This window comes from Martes martes (genome assembly GCF_963455335.1).
Source record: "Martes martes genome assembly, chromosome: 7".
Taxonomy (NCBI): domain Eukaryota; kingdom Metazoa; phylum Chordata; class Mammalia; order Carnivora; family Mustelidae; genus Martes; species Martes martes.
The window spans coordinates 106,155,035-106,180,984 of record NC_137894.1 but is presented as its reverse complement, the minus strand read 5'-3'; the positions used below and the strand labels follow the sequence as shown (position 1 = coordinate 106,180,984).

Below are 25,950 nucleotides of genomic sequence, written 5' to 3'. Positions count from 1 at the left end.
ACTGCCAAACATTTGTGGCAGCCAGACTTCTCAGGAAAATACTGTATGTATCATAGCCCTAAGAAAACACACAAAAAATGGATTTACTTCAGCATTTCCAAGTATCAATTTTAGTAACCTTTAACTTATCCAACTGATTACTACTAAAAAAGCTCTTATTGACATGTGAAAATAATTCTAGGTATTTGAATTTCATAGCATAACCTCAGCAACCAAAGAAAAGATATGCATTTTGAAATTACTGTGCAGGTTCATCAGAAGAAAACTCTTGGCTGGGAACCATGGAATGAACTAAGCTAAATTCACTCCCTCCATTCTTTTGCTCAGAATGTTCCTATATATCCATTTTAAATATGAAATGCCTTTCTTCTTCCATTTTTCTTAAAGTTTACATGTCTCGAGGCTTAATTCTAGTTTGCCATATTCCACAAGGATTTATTTAATGTGGGTCCCTTGGTAGAAAACTTCACTGTATTTAGAAACAATACCATTCAGTTAATTTATACATGTTAGTTTTTACATCCCACTTAGAAAATCAACAAAGACCACTCAGGTAAAGTAGGAGGAAACACTTGAAATCTGTCAGACTTGCCAAAGCCTTTCCTAGTTCTCCCACTCAGCAGAATTATGAGTTTGGGAGACTTAATTTTTCTGAGTCATCATGTTTCCTCATAAACAGTAATATCACTATCAACCTTGCAGGATATTTGTGAGGATTAAATGAAATAACATTCAGGGACTGCTTTAATCACATCTTCCTTCTTTTTCCCCACTTATAAAATTATCGTATCTTCAACACCAGTAGATAACATTGCCCTGCAAATGTAATAGGTACTTGATAAAACCCTATTGTGATAGGCTGACTGGTACCCGATAAAAGTATCTGTAAGACTAAAAAATTTGTCTCATTACCTTAAGCAATACAAAATAAAGTGTATAAAACACTGTAGAAAAATGCTTCTTTATTACATTAATTCAATCAGGAAACCATTATTTCTGCATTCCAGACTAAGAATATTTCCACATTTTCATATATCTAGAAAGTCCTCCAGACCACGATTAAAGGATCAAAGTTTCCTATTCATATCTTACTGATTTTAACTTGTTCCTATTACAATCAAAATAACTGATATAACTCATAGCTCCCTGATTCATTATTTCTGCCTATGCTCATGTCCAGGCCATAAGACAAGTTTCTTGGAATAAATTCAACCACTGCAATAAATTCTATAGTCAATAGTTTGAGCATTAACTGCTTTTTTCCCTTCACCATGGTAAGGTATGGGAAAGAATATAAAGCTCACAGTATATAATTAGTTATTTCTATGTCTCACCAACTATGGACACTAATATTTCAGTTTCTTATATGTCCATAGGATAACTGAAATGTTATCTAGAAATATGGAGTACAAAAAACGGTTTCTAAAGGCATTTGGGGGGCTATAAGTAAAATATCCAGTCAAAAATATATGGTATAAATTTAAAAAGTCACAAACCCTATCTACAATAAAATTCACTGGTCTATTATAGTTTTTACCTATATCTATATCCATTTATACTTATAATGGGCTAGGAATTTTGAGCTTTACATAATTATTTCAAAAAAAATACTCAACAACCCTATACTAACTCAAAGGGATACATGTACCCCAATGTTTATAGTAGCGTTATTTATAATAGGCAAATTACGGAAACAGCCCAAGTGTCCATCAACTGATAAATGAATAAAAAAGATGTAGGATATATATATACATACATATATAAAAATACATGTATGTTTACATACATATAATGGAGTATTACTCAGCCATAAAAAAGATGAAATCTTGCCACTTGCAATAACATGGACAAAGCTAGAGATTTTCTGCTAAACCAAATAAGTGTGTCAGAGAAAAACAAATACTATATGATTTCTATGCAGTTAAGAATTTAATTTAAGAAATTTAAGAAACAAAACAAACATGGGAAAAAGAGAGAGAGAGAGAGGCAAATCAAGAAACAGACTCTTAACTATGGAGAACAAACTAATAGTTACCAGAGGGGAGGGAGATGGAGGGTGGGTAAAATAGGTGATGGGGATTAAGGAGTACACTTGCTGAGATGAGCCCTGGGTTGTATGGAAGTGCCGAATCACTACACTGTATAAATGAAACTAATACTACACTGTATGTTAACTGGAATTTTATTTAAAACTTGTTTTTATATTTTTAATTAAAAAAAAAACTAGAAAAAAAACTGAATAACTTAAGGCTTTATCAGGTTAAGTGATTTTTCCAAGGTCATACAGCTACAATGTATATAGTAGAGGAGCCACAATGTGAACCCCTTATAATAATATCATATGCACAACCCATTTTAAATAATTTTAAAATAATAAAATTCAAATTTACAATTTTAATCATGAGCAACTACTCATTTTATAAAAGGTTTACTTATTAAAGTACTCAAGCATAGGATTATCCTAATTTATAAGAATCTTCATTTCCTTCAAAATATGTCTGAACTAACAAAACTTCTATATACTTACCTATAAACTCTTTGAAGATATCTATGGTGAAAATTAGAATAAACTACAATTTTGTCAAAATAACAAAATAGCTAGAGATATTTATTTATTTACCTATTTTAGCTAGAGACATTTTTTTTAAAAGAGTTTATTTATTTATTTGACAGACAGAGATTACAAGTAGGCAGAGAGGCAGGCAGAGAGTGAGAGGGAAGCAGGCTCCCTGCTGAGCAAAGAGTCTAATGCGGGGCTCCATCCCAGGACCCTGAGATCATGACCTGAGCTGAGGACAGAGGCTTTAACCCACTGAGCCACCCAGGTGCCCCAGCTAGAGACATCTGTTAAGAGAAAGTAATAAATAACTCAATCACTTATGTATGGATGGATTTCATAATGCGTAACAACTGATAAGGCTATTTTAATGCTAATTTTATTAATATTTGAAAACACATTTAAAGATAAAAACAGAATTAAAATACTACTTGCATTTTCACAAGACTTGATAAAGGACACATGACTTCTTTGGTTCCTACACTTTGATTTGCTACCTAAGTGCAAACTGTCTATTAAAAACAGAATTAGGGGTGTCTGGGTGGTTCAGTCAGTTAAGCATCTGCTTTCAGCTCAGATCATGATCTCAGGGTCCTGGGACTGGGCCCACATAGGGCTCCCTGCTTGGCTGAGAGTCTGCTTGCTTCCCCCTCTCCCTACGCCCTTCTCCCTGCTCATGCTCTCACTCTCACTCTCTCTCAAATAAATAAAATCTTAAAAAAAAAAAAAAAAAAACAGGGGCACCTGGGTGGCTCAGTGGGTTGGGCCTCTGCCTTCAGCTCAAGTCACAGTCTCGGGGGCCTGGGATCGAGCCCCGCATCGGGCTCTCTGCTCAGCGGGGAGCCTGCTTCCCCTCTCTCTCTGCCTGCCTCTCTGCCTACTTGTGATCTCTCTGTCAAATAAATAAATAAAATCTTTAAAAAAAATAACATTTTAAAAAAAAAAAAAAAAACAGAACTAATGGAGCCCCTGGGTGGCTCAGAGGGTTAGGCATCTGACTGTTCTTCTCAGCTCAGGTCATGACCTCAAGGTCCTGGGATGGAGCCCTTGTATTGAGCTCCATGCTCAGCAAGGAAGTCTACTTGAGGATTTCTCTCCCTCTCCCTGTCCCTCCACTTGTGAGCTCTCTCTCTATCTCTATCTCTAAACTAAATAAATGAATCTTTTTAAAAAAACAGGATTAATAATATTTGGTCAAGTATTTTTTCATTTTTTAGGCATAATGGTCTTAAGCTGTTTGGCTCAAATTTATAGCTTTATAGGAAAAAAGTGACTGTTCAATACAATATTTTATTTCAGATACAACTGGACATTAATTTTCTGTAACATTTTAACAAAGAGATTAATTTCAAATGCGATCAGAAGAATACACAATGCTTGATATAAATAGCTAAATAGTATTTGTTGCGGTCAGAAAAGCCAATGCATACCACAAATGAGCTCTATTCTGGCTTACCCATAGATAATATAAAATTTTTTAAACATCAGGGATAAAATACTCAAACAACTTTCTCCTTTAGCAATGAATGGCAGATTCTCCTAAACTACTCCCCAGTAATCACCGACAAAGGACCAAAAGCTATACTTAGAAGTAATTCTTAGGTTACCTTTGTGACTTAGTTTGTTTCCAGTTTGCATACAAAAGCACAGTGATGTTTAGAACACCATCTCATCTGAAAAAGCACCATATTCCCAGCCTTAGATTCTGGCTCCTAATTTTATGACCCAACCATGTGGCTTTTTTCCCTCCCAAAGATTGATGGGGTGCCTGGGTGGCTCAGCCAGTTAAGCGTCCAACTCTTGATTTTAACTCAAGTCATGATCTCAAGGTATTGAAACACAGCCCTGTGACTGGCTTCATGCTGGGCACAGAGCCTGCTTAAGATTCTCTTTCCTTTCCTCTACCTCTACACCCCCCACCAAAAAGACAAGACTAAGACTTAGTTACTTGATTTTCTGTATGGATATTTAAAGATTTAACTACACAAACTAGCAACAAATGGGGGTAAAACCCTGGTTTTTTGAAGTCTATTCATAGGTTCACCTGAGAATGATGTAATCAGGAATAGTAGCCATATCTGTTCTTTTGGGAAAAAAACAAGAATTACTCATGAAATGAAGAAGAAACAGAAGACCCTAAAATTATATTGCTGGGATTTAAAACAAATAGATTTAAAATAAAATAGCTAATGCTTGACTGGGAAACAACACTGGAACTCTTATTTTAAGAGTTCAGGGGCGCCTGGCTGCCTCAGTTGGTAAAGCAATTAAAGCTTGATCACAGGGTTGTAAGTTTGAGCCCCCACACTGGGTATAGAGATTAGTTAAAAAAAAATAAAATCTTAAAAAAAAAAAAAAGACTCAAAACTATCACCACAGAAAAGACAAAATATATATAAAACGAAGTTTCCCCTGCGGCACCTGGGTGGTTCAGATGGTTAAGCGTCTGCCTTCAGCTCAGGTCATGACGTCGAGGTCCTTGGACTTCCCGCTCAGTAGAAACTCTGCTTCTCCCTCTCCCTCTACCTCTCCCCTTGTTGGTGCTCTCTTGTCTCTCTCTCTCTCCCTCTCAAATGAAAAAATAAATCTTTAAAAAAAAAATGAAGTCTCTCCTATTCATGCATAAGACAGTGATTAAGTGGAAATCTCTAAGAAAGTCAAGTCACAAATTTACAAATAATTTTCTAAGATTCTACCCCTAATATGTCCCCTCCCACTGAGAGTTTAATTCCTAGGAAATATAATTCAAAGGATTCATCATGTACAATATATGTGAACATCCCTAACCAAAATCTTTCATTGTCTCAACACTACATATCTCAATACATAATAATTAAATCCTAATTTCTTACTCATTATATTACACCAATTTTTAGCCCTTTATCTTCCTCTGGGTTTAATAAATAAATTTTGTCTTCTCGGTCACATCTCAAAGGATCTATTTCTAAAACCCTTTATCCCATTTGTATGTCTTCCTTGGACCTTCTCCAAGTTCAGTATATCTGAGTTCATTTGTTGTGTTCGACTTTCTTTAAGTAGAGCAGATCAGGAAAAGAAAAAGTCATTGTGCTGGCTCCTGTCCCTTACATTACCCAGTCCACACAATTAGCCTACTATTAGAAGCGGTAACTCAAATCCTAGCTCTCTTTAAATTAGAAAGACACCTGAAGTAGAATTTATAAATTCTGTTTCTTAATATTCTCATTAATTAAATAAAGAGGTATAACAGAAAGAGAATGAGTCTTGGTGTCATCTTTTAAATGTGATCTAACTTCTTTGAGACTCAGTTTTCACATCTGCAAAAATAAGAATACCATTTCATGAAGATATAAAAACAAAAGATGACAATTTATATTAAAAAGAACTATCAAAAGTCACAAAGTCCTAAGCAATGTTGGCATCCTTACCAACATTTGCTCAATGAAATCAACCCCTGGGATATAGGTGCTCAATAAACGTTACTTTCATTCTGTAATTTAGGATTACTTTTCCAAAGAGTATAAAAACATGCACTACATAAACATTGGATTCTCATCTACAATTTGTTCAGTCTCCCCATTCAGTAATCTTAATAAATTCACACAGAAACTGTAACATTTAAAATTTTCACCTGCCATTGAACCAAAAGCTGAGTTGTTACAGCAAACAATAATAATAGGTACTCTATCATACACTTAAGTTACATGAATCTCAACAAGCATTAAAGTAATTAGATCACCTACCATACACCATATCAAAACAAAAAAAAAAACAATTCCAGGTGGATAATAAAAAAGTAAAATAATAAAGGCATCAAAAGATAGCCTCAAGAAAGTGAAAAGAAGTAAGTCACAGAATGAAAAAACTCGTTTTTTCCTAAATTGCTTGTGGGGTTTTGGGGGGGGGCAGGTAAAAGAAAACACTTTCATCTCTCAGAACAAGGTGGAATAGAAGTATGAAGTTGTGCAAAAGATCAGAAATGCCACTACTGAAATCACACAACCAAGAATTCTTATCCCTTGAGAGACAGCAAATAATTTTTTTTAAGATTTTATTTTGAGGTAATCTCTACACCAAATAATGAGGCTTGAACTCACAACCCCAAGATCAAGAGTCATATGTTTCACTGACTGAGCCAACCAGGTGACCCAGCAAATAATTCAAATTCCTACAACACATATGATTAATAAAAGGCTTAGATCCAGAACATATAAAAAACTTCTACACATTAGCAAGTCTTAAGCAGGCATTTCAGAAAATAGGATAGTCAATGCTCAGTGATCAGCAAAATAAAATGCAGATCAGAATCACAAAACACTACTAAATACCCACCAGAATAGTAAAACTGCAAAAGACAGAAAATCGTTAAGTGTTGACAAAAATGTGGAACAACAAGAACATTGCTGGTAGAAGTACAATTGGCAAAAACCACTTTGGAAAATGATTTGGCAACATTGCCTAAAATGAACAGACATATTCACTATGACCTGATATCTCTATTCTTAGGTAAACAGCCACCAAAACAATGTGTGTACATGTGCACCAAGAAACATATATTAACATGTTAGCATAATTCATAATACCAAAAACTCAAAGGGATCCAATCATCCAGCAACAGTAGAACAGATAAATAGTAGTATATTCCTCCAATATTATCCAATAATGAAAAGAGGAAAAAAAGAGCTATATGCAAAAAACATGGATGAGTCTCACAAATATAACATGAACAGGCCCAACATTAATCAGATTAAAACATATATGCTTAGATGTTAAAGCTATTTGTAAGAGCAAGAAGAAGCCACAAAAGAAGAATGACTACTTTGGGGCACCTGGGTGGCTCAGTCAGTTAAATGTCTGCCTTTGGCTCAGGTTATGATTCCAGGGTCCTGGGATCAAGTCCCGCATCAGGTTCCCTGCTGGGAGTCTGCTTCTCCCTCTCTCTGTTCTTCCCCTCATTCACACACTCTCTCTCTCAAAAGAAAATAAATAAAATCTTTTAAGAAAGATTTAAGAAAATCTTTATTTAAATATTTATTTAAGAAAATAAATAAAATCTTTTAAAAAAAGAAGAAGAATAAGAAGAGTGACTACTTTGAGGAAAAAGAATGGGGTACTAACCAAGTCTAAGGGGTCGTACGGCAGACTTCTAGAGCATTGACAATACTTTTTTCTTTTACCTCGGTGATGGTTACATCTTAATTCACTGAGCTATATATTTTGGTCTGTGTACTTCTGTGTACATACACTACATTTCACAAAACAAAAAAGTTGTAAGAGAGGGAAGAAGAAAAAAAATAAACAATAAGGTCACAACCTTTTCTAAAAAGATATCTGAAGTATTAAAGGAAATGCTAAGGGTGGTTGGGTTATGGACATTGGCGAGGGTATGTGCGACGGTGAGTGCTGTGAAATGTGTAAGCCTGATGATTCACAGACCTGTACCCCTGGGGTAAATAACAGATTATATGTTAATAAAAATAATTAAATTAAAAAAACAAGGCAAAAAAAAAGTAAATGCTAAGAGTAAATGAAAAACTGATAGCAAATAAGCACATGAAAAGATGCTCAACATCACTAGTCATCAGGGACATCCAAATTAAAACCATAAAGGAAATGATATTACACACCTGTTTAGAATGCATAAATTTTTTTTAAAGATTTATTTATTTATTTGATAGGCAGAGATCACAAGTAGGCAGAGAGGCAGGCAGAGAGAGAGAGAGGAGGAAGCAGGCTCCCCACTGAGCAGAGAGCCTGATGCGGGGCTCGATCCCAGGACCCTGGGATCATGACCTGAGCCTAAGGCAGAGGCTTAACCTACTGAGCCACCCCGGCACCCCGCATAAAATACTTTTAAAACACAAAATACAGTGCATTGGCAAGGAAACAGCAATTGGAACACTCATAAAAGGTGGGTGGGAATGCAAACTGGTACAGCCACTTTGATATAATTCTCCAATTTCATTCTTAATATTTAGCCAATAGACATGAAAACTTACGTACACACAAAACTGCATGCAAATGTTTACAGCAGCTTCACTCATAATCATTAAAAAACAAAACACAAATCCAAATGTCCTTCAACTAATAAAGAAACTGGTTACTCAACAAAAAGGAACAACAACAACATGCATGATCTCAAATACATGTTGCTAAGTTAACAAAGCTTGACCTAAAAGGCCTGTATGTATGATTCCATTTACATGACATTCTAGAAAACACAAAACAATAGAGACACAGAACAAACCACTGGTTGCTAGGGGGGCTAGAAGTAAAGGCTGACTGCGAAATGAAACAAAGGAATTTTGAACAAAGGAATTTTGAGGAGGGATGGAACTACTCTATGTTATGACTGTGGTGGTAGATATACAACTGTATATTTGTGAAGTCCCTGAATATCACAAAGAATGACCTTTAATATATACTAATTAAAAATAAATTTAAAAAAACTTTAAAACACTATGGTCACAGAACTACCACGGATTTATAGAAGAATCAAGATGACAAATTTATCATAAAATTCCCTCAAATTCAGGAATCTTAGAAATCTGTTATTGCCTAATTACACAATATAAAAAAAATCATTATGTAATTCACTTAGATATTTAACTGTAATAATAACAACAAACATTACTGATGGGCACCTGGGTGTTGCAGTTGGTTAAGCAGCTGACACTTGGTTTTGGCTCAGGTCATGATCTCAAGAGTCATGAGATCAAGCTCGGCATCAGTCTCTGCACTGGGCATGGAGCCTGCTTAAGATTCTTTCTCTCCCTCTGACCCTCTCCCTCCCTCTCTTTCTCCCCTCAATTCTCCCTCTCTTTAAAAAAAAAAAAAACTGATAACATTAAAGATATATTTGGTTAATATTTTGTATATACATTTTTAAATCCTCCAAACAATTACAGAAAGTAAAAATTACCTCAACTTTACCAATGAGGAAACAAACCCAGAAAGAACAAAGAAATATCTTACCCATGCACAGACACCTAGTAAGTGGTAAAGCTGAAGTTTAATCCCCTTGTTCCTGAGTCTTTCCATGCCTATTTTCTTCTCTCTATACTGTCTCTTAATTCAAAAGCTTTCGTAATTCCTTAATGAGTAATTTTCTTCATATTATAAAAATGTATTAATACTTCCTAAATTTCTAAATTTAAAATTGATCAGGGATATTTTGTATTATTCAGGTACTCACATATTCATAATCGTATAAAACAAAGTTTAAATATGCAGCTTCTGCCCTCAAGATGTTATAATCTAATAGGCGGCACACATATGACAAACAAGATAGGCAATTTTAAAAATCAAAACACAATAGTTTGGTGCGTGGGTGGCTAAGTCGGTTAAGCATCTGCTTTCAGCTCAGGTCATGATCCTAGGGTCCTGGGATCAAGTTTGTTTCTCCCTCTGCCCCTCCCCGCTGCTCAAGTGCCTGTGAATGCTTTCTCTCTCTCCCTTTCTCTCTCTCTCTTGCAAAAATAAACAAAACCTTTAAAAAAAAAAAAAGTACCTGAATGGGCAGTTAGGAAGAAAAAAAATGGGTGTGTGAGTACCTTATAATAAGATAGTTCTAACTGCTTCCTCCTATATCTTGCATCATCGTCATTCACTACTTATATATAAGCAAGTGTGTGTGTATACACATACACATAAGCAAACATATTCAAATACAGTATTGCTATTAAACAAACTGCTATCTGTTAGATTAAGAAAAAAACAGTTTTTATTTTACCTTCACTCTTTTCTGCTCTGATATTCTTCCTTTATTTAGATCAAAGTTTCTGCCTGTATCATTTTCCTTAGCTCTAAAAGAACTTCTTTTCACACTTCTTGCAAGGAAGACCTACTGGCAAAAGACTCCTTGTTTGTCTGATAACCTTTATTTCTTCTTCACTTTTTAATTCTTTTTTTTTTTTTTAAGATTTTATTTATTTATTTGACAGACAGAGATCACAAGTAGGCAGAGAGGCAGGGAGAGCGTGTGGGGGGTGGCGGAGCAGGCTCCCTGCTGAGCAGAGAGCCTGATGCGGGGCTCAATCCCAGGACCCTGGGATCATGACCTGAGCTGAAGGCAGAGGCTTTAACCCACTGAGCCACCCAGGTGCCCCCACTTTTTAATTTCAGAAAGAGAGAGCATGCATGCATGAGCAGAGGAGAGGCAGAGGGAGAGAGAATCCTTGAGCAGAGGCGACTCCCCCATAAACATAGGAGCCCAAGGTGGGGCTCAGTCCTAGGACCCTAAGACCATGACCCAAGCCAAAATCAACACTTGGCTGCTTTACCAAATAAGCCACCCAGGCAACCCAATTTCTCCTTCACTTTTTTTCTTTTTTTTTTTTTTTTAAGATTCGTATTTATTGGGTGCCTGGGTGGCTCAGTGGTTTAAGCCTCTGCCTTAAGCTCAGGTCATGATCTCAGGGTCTTGGGATCGAACCCCAAATCAGGCTCTCTGCTCAGCAGGGAGCCTGCTTTCACCTCTCTCTTTCTCTACTTGCTGCTCTACTTCCTTGTGATCTCTCTCTCTCTCTCTGTCAAATAAATAAATAAAATCTTTAAAAAAAAAAAAAAAAAGATTCGTATTTATTTGTCAAAGAGAGAGAACGCACAAGCAGGAGGAGAGGCACACAGAGGGAGAAGCAGGTTCCCCCGCTGAGCAAGGAGCTCGATGTGGGACTCCATCCCAGAACCCTGGGATCATGACCTGAGCCGAAGGCAGCCGCTTAACCAACCAAGCCACACAAGCGTCCCTCTCCTTCACTCTTAAAAGATAATTTTGTATGGTACATTATTCTAGGTTGGTGATTTTTTTCTCTCATCACCTTAAATATTTCATTCCACTCTCTTCTTGTTTGTGTGGTTTCTGAGGAGAAGCTAGATATAATTATTACCTTTGCTCTTCTATAGAAAAGGTATTTTTTCCCCTCTGGTGGCTTCAGGATTTTTTATCTTCAGTTTTCTGATTTTTGAAAATGATACACCTAGGTGTAGTTCTTTTGGCATTTATCCTACTTAGTGTTCTCTGAGCATTCTGGATCTTTGGTTTGGTATCTGATAAATTCTCAGTCATTATTGTTTCAAATATTCTGTGCCTTTCTCTCATTCTTCTCTTTCTGGTATTATGCATGTGTTATACCTTTTATAGTCGTCCCACAGTCCTTGGATATTCTGTTCTGGTTTTGTTTTTGTTTTTTCCAGTCTTTTTCTCTTTGGTTTTCAGTTTTCAAGAAGTGTATTGATGTATCCTCTTGCTCAAAGATTCTTTCATCAGGGTGTCTAGTCTACTAATGAGCCCATCAAAGCTAATCCACATTTCTGTTAGAGTTCTTTTCTCTAGCATTTCTTTCTGGTTCTTTTTCAGAATTTCCATCCTTCTCCTTACCATTGCCCACTTTTCTTATATGTTGTCTACTTTATCCATTAGCACCTTTAGCATATTAATAACAATTGTTTTATATTCCCAGTTTGATTATTCCAACACCCCTGCCATATCTAAGCCTGATTTTGATGCTTGCTCTGTCTCTTCCAACTGTGTTTTCTGCCTTTTGGTATGTTTTGTAATTTTTTTTCTTGACAGCCAAAGCATAATGGGCTAGGCAAGAGGCACCACTATAAACAGGCCTTTAGCAATGTGGTGGTGATGTGTGGGGGTGGCTGAGCATTTTATAGTTCTATGATCAGGTCTCAGTCCTTTGGAGAGCCTGTGCTTCTAAGACTATGAACTTCACAAGTGCTTCTCAATCCATCCCACCTCCCCTTCAGCAGGGCAGGATGGTTAGAGTAGGCTGAAGTTATGTTGTTTCCCTTCTCCCATACAGAAGGCTTGAGCAACTGGAATGAGTATTTCCTTTCCCCTACATCAGGCAGGTTATCATAAACTCCAGTAGTTTAGGCTCTGACAAAATAGTTTCTCCTGAGGGTAGGCCTTAATAAGAAGAACAAAATGCTCTGATATATTTCAAAATTGTTCCTTTTTCCTTTTCTCTGCTAAAAGCAAGAGGGATTTTTCTCTAATATTCACTGAGAGAATGTGACAAAGATGCAAGAGGTAAAAATTCACAAAAGTACAGGGGCCATCAATAAGTGGTTCCCCCGCAGAGGTCTGAACTCTTAGGGTTGTCCACACTGAGCCTCCAGCAATTTGTCAGTTACAATTACAATAGATTTACCTATACCAGCACTAGTTCCCCATGAGGTTGCTACTCTGGTTAAGTTGTAATTCACTGTATTCTTTACCAATCTCTCCAATTTTAAGGGCAGTGGTTTGCCTTGTGACCTCTCTTCAATCATGGATCTAAGAAAAGTTGTTGGATTTTTCAGTATGTTCAGCTTTTTACTTGTTGTTAGAATGGGATGGCAATATCCAAGCTTCTTACATGCCATACCGGGAACCAGAAGTCTGCATTTTCTTTTAAGAATGTTTTTCTACAGGGTGCCTGGGTGGCTTAGTTGGTTAAGCAGCTGCCTTCGGCTCAGGTCATGATCCCAGGGTTCTGGAATGGAGCCCCGCATCAGGCTTCTTGCTCAGCAGGGACCCTGCTTCTCCCTCTGCCTGCTACTCTCCCTGCTTGTGCTTGTTCACTCTCTCTATCTCTGTGTCAAATAAATAAATAAAATCTTAAAAAAAAAAAAAAAGAATGTTTTTCTACACTGTCAGCTAAAAGTTTATGTAGAATAAGACTCACAAACCCAGTATCATGTACAACAAATTGTGTTGTGTACTTTGAAAAGTTTATTACATTTCATTTTCCCTTTACACTGCATGTATTCACATTTCTGCATGTCTAGCCTAGATCAGATAAAGTTCTTAAACATCTGAACCTTCCAATTTAACTGTAGAAATCAATATAAAGTTATAAAGTGCAATCCTTGAAATATATTCTTCAAACAAGCAATTAAAATACAGCTTACCATTTTGATGCCTGTAGAAAATGTCACTGGTTTTATAGGTTTAGGTTTCTCAAGTTGCATTTCCAACTGGGTAGATCTATCTTTATGCTGAGCCAAAAGCAGAGCAACAGGGAGATCAGAACTCTCCTGTAAGAAAAGTAAAAGTGCAATATGAAAGTTAAAAAGGAAAAACTAATGAGCAACAAGTCTTTTATTTTAAATTATACCTTTTCATAAGCATTTGATGTCAACCTAAATATTCACTTTATGGAGAACACTTCAAAAAATTTTAACATTCCATAATAAGAAAAGGCTGTTTGAGATTCATAAATCAAAATAACCTGCAAAAAAGTATTTTTATAAAATCCACATTAAAGACAATATAACAGGGCCTTATTTCATCTAGCAAAGCCAACCATATTTATTAAACTAAAAAAAATTAAAAGCTAATCACAAAAAGAGTAATACAAAGTACTATAACTTAGATCAGATGTTTATCTAAGACACATTCTTCTACCAGTGAATTCAGACCAGTCTGCAATTGTTTCCTATTAGATTTCACCTGAGGCTGTTTGGAAATGATCCTTGTTCTGTTTTGCACAATGGAATAATTGTTAACTACAACCAAAAATATATTTATTTTCTTCTTTATGGACTTATTTTTAGAAATTAACTCTAGATTTTCTTAATTAACAAAATGATAGTAAATATTTCTAATATCTTATACTGATACTAAATCAGAGCTATTATTTACACAAATCTGCACACATACATATTAATAACAAGCAAATTACTAATTTTTATACACAGGCTTACTTATCCTGTTTAACATGAAGTTCTCCTACATGTTTAAAGTGCTGTAGCACTAAGGTCTAAACTAAATGTATGCAGACCTCTTCCTTTTTGAGTTTTCAGTTAAATAAAAACACAGAAACACATGCAGAAGAAAGCCAAGAAAGAGATCATATATACAAACACAGTACTTTATATGTGTAAACAAAAATGAAGGTTACAAACACATTTCTATCTCCTATACCAAGGCTACCTACCAAAAACACATATTCTTCAAATGGCCTAAATAATAAATACCTAGACTTTAATCCTTAAAGAAAACTATACTGTTAAACATTTCATAGTATGAAAGTAAAAATACAGCAGAATCTAATTTTCTTTCCAAATCTTACAACTTAAAAATATTTTAAGGCATAAATGTACTTAATTAACATAGTTAAAGGAATTGTTTTAAGGCTACAGTACAGAAGTAATTTGAGTAACAAGCAATTTATTTCAACAGAATTGTCCTAGAATACATTTGTACCTAAAGATTTGGTAACAGAAGTGCTTTGCAAGAGCAATTTACAAAGATTAAATTTTTTTAAATGGAAGAACACAAACTGTATTTATAAAATAGAGCCTTAGGACCTTTAACAATAATAAAGAAGAATGAATGAAAGATACTATGAAAATATACTTGAATATCTTTCATATTCTACAATAAAGCACTAGTTCTGCATTAGTAACAGTATAATACTGTGAATTTCTGCAACTATTCTAGATTTCCATTAAGAATTTTAGGGCACCTGGGTGGCTCAGTGGGTTAAACCTCTGCCTTCAGCTCAGGTCATGAATCTCAGGGTCCTGGGATCGAGCCCCACATCGGGCTCTCTGCTCGGCAAGGAGCCTGCTTCCCCCTCTCTCTCTCTGCCTGCCTCTCTGCCTACTTGTGATTTCTGTGTGTGTGTGTGTGTGTGTGTGTGTGTGTGTGTGTCAAATAAATAAACAAATAGATCTTAAAAAAAAAAAAGAATTTTATAAAAAAGGGGCGCCTGGGTGGCTCAGTTGGCCAGGTGTCCAACACCTGATTTCAGACCAGGTCAGGATCTGAGGGTCATGACAGTGAGCCCCACATTGGGCTCTGCACTCAGTGAGAAGTCTGCTTGTCCCTTTCCCTCTGCTCCTCCCCTCAAGAATCTTAAATAAAATGTAAAATTAAGAGATTTTAAGTGGACTGTGGCCCAAAATACTTTTTAAAAGCCATTACTATCTTTTCATATGTAAAACCTAACAGAAGAAAAATAAATTTCTTCAGCATTCCTTCTCAACTTAGAGTATAAGTGAATTCAAATGCTCTTCCATACCTGGTATTTACTCTAGTAAGTGAATGTCCTTGTGTAAAAGCAAGATGATGCGTTCACTTCAAAAATGTTGCTAATCAATACTTCAGCCTGTTTTAATCCTGGTTTTGCTTTCACATAGAAAAGGGCCTGAATATTAAAATGTCTTAGTAATACAAATGAAATTTAATAAAAAAATAAACGTTCTAGGAATCTAAAACAAATTTTGACATTAAGGCATACAATTTACTTCAATCTGCTTTATTCCATTTTAGCATTCAAAACGCCGAAGTCTGAAAATCTTTGTGAATGCTAAATTAGAATTAAGCCGGAGCTCTAACAACAAAATCTGCAGAGTAAAATAAACTATGGGAACATACATACTTTCAGGAATACATAAAATGCAGATTCAGCTTTGCAAGTTATTTAATTTTTCTTTGCTTTCCAGTCTATCTTGAAAGGTTCTCTAACTTACATTAATTGCCTGAAGGTATACTGTTTAATATTTAAAGAAATTTTAATAAGACTGCCTGTAATACTCATTAAAAGCTTTATAATGACCAGTTTTTAAAGATTATTTTAACTGACTTTAAGCAAGCCATCTGGCAAACAATATTTCTAATAAAAATCAGCTACTACATTTGACAACAATATTAGCCCTTAACAAAATTTAAGACCTAACTGAAGAGAATTTTCAAATAGGAATATAAAAAGATTTAATAAGTCAGGACCTGTTTAAAAATCTTTTCCCAAACTGTTAAAAAAAATTGAATTTACAGTTAGGATTAAATAAATGGACTTTTAGGCAACATTATGGTAAATGCTAAACCATAAACATTAAGACCATAACATTAAAATCCTGTCACATACAGTATAATGTAATGCTTTTCAAAGGTTAAAAAGTGACCATTAGCACAAAAACCAAATCCCAAAACAGGAGAAAAAATTCCATTAAGTAATACTTTTGCTTAAATTAGATCCAGAGAATAATTTTAGGATTTAAGCGTTCTAGACATATTTACAAATGCCAATATTATCTTTTTTATAGAATCTAACAGATGAACAGAGAAAAAGAAATAGAATGTGCTTTTTTACTTATTAGGGATTCAGGAAGATAAGAAATTTAATAAATATTTTCAATTAGTCAATAAGGACTAAAACACATAGTCATATTTTAACAAAGAAATTCAATGATTATAAAAAATTAAAGATACAGAATTTTTAAAATTAGGAAACCAGAAATTCAAAACAAGCTGATATTCTAGAGCAATCTGTTGTAATTAATTGTTCTGATGAATACAGTAAATTGCTAAGGATTATTTAACCACAATGTTACATGATCTAAATGGTGAAGAAAGTATGTGCAGTAATGACTTGCAGGTGAAGAAAACAGGAAGTAGTGGGGGGGGAGGTCTCACAAAAACCAATATTAACTCCAGATTATACACAATGTACATACAACATTGGCAGTTTCACATCTTGCTTCATGCTCCACTGAACTAAAGGGGAACTTCGTGCCAACAGCAGCTCAATGAGGCAGCAAAACTTATTACTTTGAGGACTAAAAAAAATATGCAAGAGCAATTGCTATGCAAAGCTAGCTAACCTCAAAATTAAATCTAAAGACTGTATTAGATGCAATATTCTTAATGTTAAACTGTATTTTCATTTCATATCTAAGTTCTATATTTGCAATTAATTCAATTAATTGAACAAAGGAGAAGGTTACCAAGGAAAGTGTGTTCCTCTTTGTATAAAATGATGGGGAAAAAACCTTTCAATAAAATCATTTTAACATCAATATTTACTAATTCATTCTTTAAAGTTTTTAATTTCTCACAAGATAAAGTCAACAAAAAACGTGAAACACATGTGTCATTTCAACTGTTAAAAGCCACAAGTGACACTTAATAGTTTCAAGAAAAATTAATGGTAATTGCTAAGGAAACTGCCGCATTCTATTTTATATGCTACTATCTTCATTTTTAGAAACCAATTTATACTGCACTTATACAAAGTAGATATAGGGTTTATGATAAGCATTTTCTACCTAAGCCTCATTAATGCCCTCTTATTTTTCCATTACTTTCTCACCTACTTATAATTTCATTATCTTGCTTTCTCTTTTTATACCTGGTTAGCTAACTTCTAGCTGAAAGAAGAACAGAAAAATATACACATAAAACATTTACCCATGTAAATCATAGAGAAACACCATATCAACTAGACCAAAGAATTGAAGTTGTATGTTAACACAACATAGAAAGTAATTACATGGACAGAAAAGGAAAGGGAAGAATGCAAATAGACTTTTCTGAAGAGGGCCATTTCTACTGTGATTTTTTTTTTTTTGAAGATTTTATTTATTTATTTGTCAGAGAGAGCGGGCACAGGCAGACAGAGTGGCAGGCAGAGGCGGAGGGGGGAGCCTGCTTCCCTGCTGAGCAAGGAGCCCGATGCAGGACTCGATCCCAGGATGCTGAGATCATGACCTGAGCCAAAGGCAGCCACTCAACCAACTGAGCCACCCAGGCATCCCTCTCTACTGTAATTTTAACAGTATCACCCCAGCTTATAAGCATCAAGTAATATATTGTCGAATCTGTGACACACTTCATAAACCTTAGTTAGTATTACTGCTGTTATCTAACAATGGTGAATACTTAGGGAGCTAACTACTGGTAAACACAAATAACTAACAAAACACTGTCATTTCTTTGGAAATGGCATTTTCATTTTTTCATGCAAAAATATGAAACACAGTTCTCACAGAGTAACTAGAATCACTACAAATTTCACCATGAAGCCAAAACACTTGAAAATGAGCTAGTTATAAGAAAGCCAGTATTAATCAGGAGAAAATTGCTCTGAAAACAATGAGTTTCAGTTAGTAACCTTAAAAACACATAAATAACATATTAATAGCACACTGTCTTACATCAGTTATATTGCTCTGTCATCTGAAAATAAAACAGATATTGACAAAATATTTTTTTTGACAAAATTTTTTTAATGAAGGAACAGAAGCTGAATATGCCAGCATTGAATATACCAGTAGAAATTCCACTTAAATGCCATTATCCAGCATAATAAATAGGAAAGATAAACTCTGAATGCACTTAGCATTAATACATACCAGTTCATCTAAAAAAGCCTGCTTATTCTTCCTTTTTAGAATCTGCTGCCGTTGTTCTTCTTTTTGTATAAACAGTCTTCTTTGTTCATTTTCCTGTCTTTCTACCTCTAAAGCTTCTTCCAATTCCTCCTGTTCCCGAGTCTAAAACAGAAATATTTATATACAACATGAAATAAATTTAGTAACCAAAATCAATCCTAACTACACCCTGCCACTTTCCTTTTTGGAAGCATAAAACATCTAGTCACTTACAGTTTAACAGAGCAGTATTTCTACTCTGAGGGAACTAGAGTTCATTTTATTTAATGTGGACATTGTACTATCAAAGAGAATGACACCTACCATTATTTTTTTTTTAAGATTTTTATTTATTTGTTTGACAGAGAGAGACACAGCGAGAAAGGGAATGCAAGTAGGGGAGTGGGAGAGGGAGAAGCAGGCTTCCTGCTAAGCAGGGAGCCCAATGCGGGGCTCAATCCCAGGACCCTGGGATCATGCCCTGAGCTGAAGGCAGGTGCTTAAGGACTGACCCACCTAGGCACCTGACATCTACCATTAAACAAACACCTAAACAAGTACACTGCACCCAACTGCAGGAATGTGCTTAACAATGGATTTATTTACTTATAATTATTACAGATAGTTTCAAGTCATTCATTTTATTTATTTTATTTTTTTAAAGAATTTATTTATTTGACAGAGAAAGATCACAAGTAGGCAGAGAGGCAGGCAGAGAGAGAGAGAGTAAGAAGCAGGCTCCCTGCCGCCGAGCAGAGAGCCCGATGCGGGACTCAATCCCAGGACCCTGAGATCATGACCTGAGCCAAAGGCAGTGGCTTAACCCACTGAGCCACCCAGGTGCCCTCAAGTCATTCATTTTAGAAGATTTAACAAGAAAAACAAAACCAAAAACCCAACAAAACAACAAAGAGACAATCTATATACAGAGCTACTAATTGAAACACTCCATCAAAAAGATTGGCTTATTTAATAAGAAAAAATTTCCAAAACATTCCAGATAATGAAAAGTTATCACTGTACTGAACTTCTTTTTCCCAAGCTGAAATATAAGTCTTCATGAGGCTAGAGTTTCAAATAGCATCGATTTAAGGGAAGTTGTAAGAAACTGAAGTTATTTTTTAAGATAAGCATATAAATTTGTGACCTGAAAAACTCAAAATTCAAACCTAATATGTAAACAGAATGAACCACAGTTCTACTCATTCTCCTTTTATGGAATTCCTCAGAAATATCAAATAATTCCAGGCTCTGAAATTTATTCCAACTCTAAGTCATACTTCAAAGCAATAATATACCTAGTCTTTGCTCTTTAATTCTTATGAATGAAAAATACAGTAAAATCTAAATGGCTTTATTTTAAAGCTCTTTTTTTTAATTTGACAGAACACAGAAATTATGGCACCTCAAGAAAATACAAAACGGAGGAAGACAAAATAATAGGTTTGAGCATCATGAATATATGAATAACAAAGACCTCAAAGAAAAATATATTTTTTATAAATAATATATAAAACCCTCTATTAGATTTTTTTTCAATTCACACATTAGATAAAGTTCTCAAACAAAAAGATGTTTTACCTACAATTTAAACTCACTACTAGATCCAAAATTCAGTTTAGCATCTGGTCTCCCAAAGCTGATCATACTCCTATACTCCTTATGTCCACTAAGTGCACACCTACATCTTAGTCAACTCCATTTAAAACCAAAAATTCATCTCTGTTTACTCCCTCTCTGCTCCCCATCCCCATTCCCCTTAAATCAGTTGCTACATCCTATTAGCATCTCTCCCTATAATTTTACAAACATTTCCTTCTCTATTGGCAAGGTTGCTACTCTAACTCAGTAGAAAAGAGAATTCAAACTTGATATAGAATAATTAGTAGAGGGGCGCCTGGGTGGCTCAGTGGGTTAAAGCCTCTGCCTTCAGCTCAGGTCATGATCCCAGGGTCCTGGGATCGAACCCCGCATTGGGCTCTCTGCTCAGCAGGGAGCCTGCTTCTCCCCCTCCCCTCTCTCTGCCTGCCTGTCAGCCTACTTGTGATCTCTGTCTGTCAAATAAATAAAAATAAAAATAATTTTGAGGAAAAAAAAAGAATAATTAGTAGAAATAAATGTAAAAGTTTAGGGGCTGAGATATGGAAGTTGGAAAAGTAAACTACTTGACTGGAGACATATGAGCAGAAAAAGATAAGCCTTATAGTAAAATAGTGACATATAATCATTAAGTGTAACAAGTGTTAAAGAGGGTACAGTGAAAACAGAATTGATGGAGGGTAAACTCTCCTTGCAGTGATAAAGGACACACAGAGAAAGAAAAGATTTCATAGACAGTATTGTGGGTTAAATGTATCCCCCCAAAATACATGTTGAAGTCTTAAGCCCTTGTACCTATAAATGTGACCTTATTTGGAAATAGGGTCTTTGCAGATGTAATCAAGTTAAAAAGGGATCATACTAGAAATGTGGAGAGAGATACAAAGGAGAAGGTCATGTGAAGACAACGGTAGAGATCAGAGAGGCACTGAAGATTGCTGACAACCACCAGGCACTAGAAGAGGCAAGGAAGGAGACTTCCCTAGAGCATTTAGAGAAAGAATGACCTTGATGACACCTTAATTTCAGATTTGTAGACTCTAGAACTATAATAAATTCCTATTGTTATAAGTCATCCAGTTTTTAGTGATTTGTTACAGCAGCCCTAGGAAACCTAAGAGGTTGAGTTAAGACTTCAAACAGTAGGTATTTGCCCCCATTGGAGAGAAGACAGCTATTCAGGCAGAGAAAACAAAGGTGCAAAGACATGAATAAAGCTGGAATGCGTGGTATGGCCAAGTCATGAAGTATGGGGTGGGGAAAAGTTCTAGGTAAAACTGAAAAGGCAAGCAGAGGGCAGATCATGGACGGTCCTCATGCCATACTAAGGCAACTAGAGCCGTACTAAGATAATCAGGAAGACATTAAGGAAATTTGAGGGATAACTTTAGAAAGACAACTAGATGCAGTAAAGTATAGAGATCAATTGGGTCATGACTGAAGACAGGAAAACCAGTTAGAAAAACATTTCAATAACCTAGACAAGAAATGATGAGAGCCCTAAATAAGGTAATAATAATAGAAATGCAGGGGGAACCAGAATTGAAAAACGATGAGGAAAGACCATCAACAGTATAGGAAGATAGACCAGATATGGCTTGAATACTTGGATAAAGAACATAATAGTAAAAACAAGTGGTAAAGACTTAAAAATTCAGGTCTGGAATGCTGAACTAAAAGTGCCTGTAATACATCAAGAAATAAATATCTATTAACTATTTATACATATATGTCTATATTGCATAGTATAATTCCAGGAGCTCAAGAGAAAAACAATGTGCTACAGAAACATTTGAGAGTAATTAGTTTAAAGGGGTAATTCATAAAGAGAAGCCCTGAAAAGAACCATGTTTTAGAGTCAGGAAGGAAAGCTAAGCCTCTTAAGAAGATGAAAGGGGAAGGTGACAGCAGCAGGATGAGAAAATCAAGTGGTCCCACGGAAGTTAAGGTACAGGGTTTCCATATCAAGGGAGAAGACTACACCAAACACTGCCAACAGGCCAAATGAGATTCAGACCAACAGTCTATCATTTTTAACAATGAGACACTGGTAGCCTCAATTTTCTCACTGAAATAGAATATGTGAGCATCTTGGACATAGTAGGCCTCAATAAATATTGATTAGCTAGCTAGCTAGCTGACTGAATAACTGGAAGAACAGCCATCAGTAAAAATCAAACACTGTGGGGACAATGAAGAATGTACTGGACTGAGAGAAGGGTAGCATGTTGGAAACTAAAGATCTTTGTGTGTTCTTCCTAATGATACTACCTTACCCAGTCAGCCTCCCTTGCCTTCACCTCCCACTCCTACTCCATCACTAGGACTTGCTATTTTAAACTCAAACTATCTCTCCAATTCATCCCCACCTCTCCATTTCTTGTCTAAGTCACATCTAAATTCACGAACATAACTGCAATAACTTCCCACTGGTTTCCCAAACTCAAGCCTGATTCTCTCAAATTCAACCTCCACCAAACCACTACATTTATTCTAACACAGACAATACCTTATAACCTCTTGGTTTAAAACTCTTCAGTGACAATCATCCACAGACACGTTTTTATAACATTACTCCAAGGAATCTTGGAACTCCTTAATAAGATGCCTAAGGTACACTACAGAAGAGATTGAACAGATAGATATTCAGCTTCTCTCTTCCCATTATCACTTTAACAAAAGTATTCCAAGCAAGCTTTCATTTGAAGAAAAGCTTCACCTATTAAAACATAAAAACAACTGGGACACCCGGGTAACTCAGTCAGTTAAGTGTCTGACTCTTGATTTCAGTCATCATCTCAGGGTTTTGGGATCAAGCCCCATGGTGGAGTCTGCTTAGAATTCTCCCTCTCCCTCTTCCTCTGCCCCTCCTGCCACTTTACTCTTTCCCTCTATACACACACACACACACACATACACACACACACACACACAAACACAACTGGTCTAACTACATAAGCCAAAATTACTTTTCATGATAAATTTCCTTATGTGACCTATGCCCTTTCTACTTCTCCAACTTCAACTCTCTCTCTCTCTACTGAACTTCAGCAATATAAAGCTACTAAAACCTCTCAGAACTCTGATTATCCATGCCTTCTTGCCTTTGCTTATGATTTCTTTCTGCCTGGAATGTCCTTGTGCAGCATCCATATTTCCGCCCTTGTTCCATCTTCTGCACTTTGTTAAGTTCTACTTGTCCTTTAAGGCTCCCATTTAGGCATCATCTCACCTGGAATGCCTTTCCCAATACTCTCAGAATGGATTAGGTATTCCTCCTCTATACTCCTACAATAACAAGCAACAGCACTTTCCACATGCTTATGACATTGTATTGAAATTACCTGGCTTCTTATTCATCTTTCTGTATAATATGCTTAGCAGATGTTCCACAAATTTATTGAACTGATTTTTTATTTAGCTAAACTGACAGACACTCTACACAGCAATCTCTGCTGCTCATGAGAATCTAGAAAATTGAAAATAAAAATTAAGATAATTTTAACTAACAAGTGTTTCCCAGAATGTGGAGAAAAAGGAAATCTTGTGCACTACTGGTGGAAATGTAAACTGGAATCGCCACTGTGGAAAATGATATGGAAGTTCCTCAAAAATTTAAAAATAGAAATACTGTATGGTCCAGTAATTCCACTGCTGGATATTTACCCAAATAAAATGAAACAGTAATTCAAAAAGATATATGCACCCCTATATTTATTGCAGCATTATTTAGAATAGCCAAGATATGGCTATTCTAAACAGGCAATCCACGTGCCCACTTAAGGTTGAATGGATAAAAAAGATGTAGTGTACCTACACACACACACACACACACACACACACACACACACACACACAGAGGGATATTACTCAGCCACAAAGAAAGGATAAGATCTTGTGATTTGCAACAACACAGATGGACCTAGAGGGTATTATACTAAGTGAAATAAGTCAGAAATCAAAGAAAGACAAATACCACATGATTTCACCTATATGTGAAATCTAAAAAACAAAACAAATTAATAAACAAACAAACAAAAAGCAGAAACAGACCCATAAACACAGCGAACAAACTGGTGGCTGCCAGTGGGGCAAGGGGTCAGGGGGACAGGCAAAATGGGTGGTGAAAGGGAGTAGAAGATACAAGCTTCCAGTTATGGAATGAATAAACTAAGAGATAAAAGGTACAGCATAGAGAATACAGTTAATGGTATTATAATAGTGTTGTATGGTGACAGAAGATAGCTACACTTGTGATGAGAACAGCATATAGTATATGCTTGTTGAATCGTTATACTGTATACTGGAAACTACGGCAACAATTTGTGTCATCTGTAGTTCAATTAATAAATAAGTAGAATAGACTAAACATTAAGGTAATCTTCACTAAGACTCTATTTCAAGATTAGGTCACATTCAGTTTCTCCATGCTCACAATGACTGATGATAGGTACCAGCTTCATGAAACAAGTAAGATCTCCTTAGCAGAAAACTCAGTAATAGTTTCTCTATATCAGAAATGAATCGCTTTATATGACTAATCATGCAAAGGACTTTTTTTTCTTATTTGATACAACTTTGATGTTTTTAGAACAGTGAGACTTCAACATTCACAGAGACATGAAAAGCAAGTTGCTATCTTATCTTAGTAGACATCAGCCATGTAAGTTAGTCCATGCTTCATGGGCCACAAGAGAGCTAAGCTCTATTCAATGATACCACAGTTACTGATAAAGGTCAACTAGCACTGTCTTAAAAAATGTGGTCCTATGTCTGTATGTTTGTGCCAATACCAAATACCCAGGTCAGTATCAATAGTAGGTATAATATTCTGCACAGAATGATCAGTTAATAAATGTTAATGAGTTACTAACCAAATCACTTAGTTAAAACATAGCTAGGTATTATAATTAATAGAATAAAAAGAATAAAAGCAGCTCAAATATTCCCACTGAAATATAGTATTTGTTTTATTCAATAACCTATAGTTTTCAGAAATTAGAAATTTCTGCCTTAAAATAAATAGCTAGCCTGAAATTAGATTATTCTTTCACAGCAACTCTTAGTATTTCCTAGCTTAAAATGCTGAATGAAAAAAGTATTCACTTGAAAGGAACATCCTTCTATTAATGAGTTAAGTGGGGCTAGTGCAACAAGTTACCTCTTATCTACTTTGAACGTATTATCTAATATACCCAGAGAAGGCTACTGGGCAAAGAAGGTCATTTTTATGGCACACTGATCCTCTCAGAAATGAGACACCATGGGGCGCCTGGGTGGCTCAGTGGGTTAAAGCCTCTGCCTTCAGCTCAGGTCATGATCTCAGGGTTCTGGGATGGAGCCCCGCATCAGACTCTCTGCTCAGCAGGGAGCCTGCTTCCTCCTCTCTCTCTCTGCCTACTTGTGATCTCTATCTGTCAAATAAATAAATAAATAAATCTTTAAAAAAAAAAAAAAAAAAAAAAAGAAATGAGACACCTTTCTAAGAAAGTCACTGGGTATGAATGGAAGGAGAATGTAGTGTCAATTCCTTGAGAGCTTTATGGCAGGAAAGAAGTACCTAAATGATAACACTCCTAAGACTATAAGGAGAAAGTCCTTCTAAACACAAAATGAAAACACAAGCTATGTGATCCAGATATGACTTTATCATTTTGATT

At 35.6% G+C, this 25,950-nt stretch overlaps 1 protein-coding gene across 2 annotated transcripts in view; it reads right to left on the bottom strand.

Annotated features, from left to right (window-relative positions):
* Positions 1-25,950, bottom strand: part of MNAT1 (MNAT1 component of CDK activating kinase) — a 210,183-nt gene that overhangs the window by 105,760 nt on the left and 78,473 nt on the right. For both annotated transcript variants that reach the window (XM_080807629.1, XM_080807630.1), the window contains exons 5-6: positions 18,674-18,814; positions 13,445-13,570 (exon numbers count right to left, since the gene is read on the bottom strand). In XM_080807629.1, coding sequence (XP_080663755.1) covers positions 13,445-13,570; positions 18,674-18,814 — 267 coding nt within the window. The remainder of the gene's footprint in view (positions 1-13,444; positions 13,571-18,673; positions 18,815-25,950) is intronic.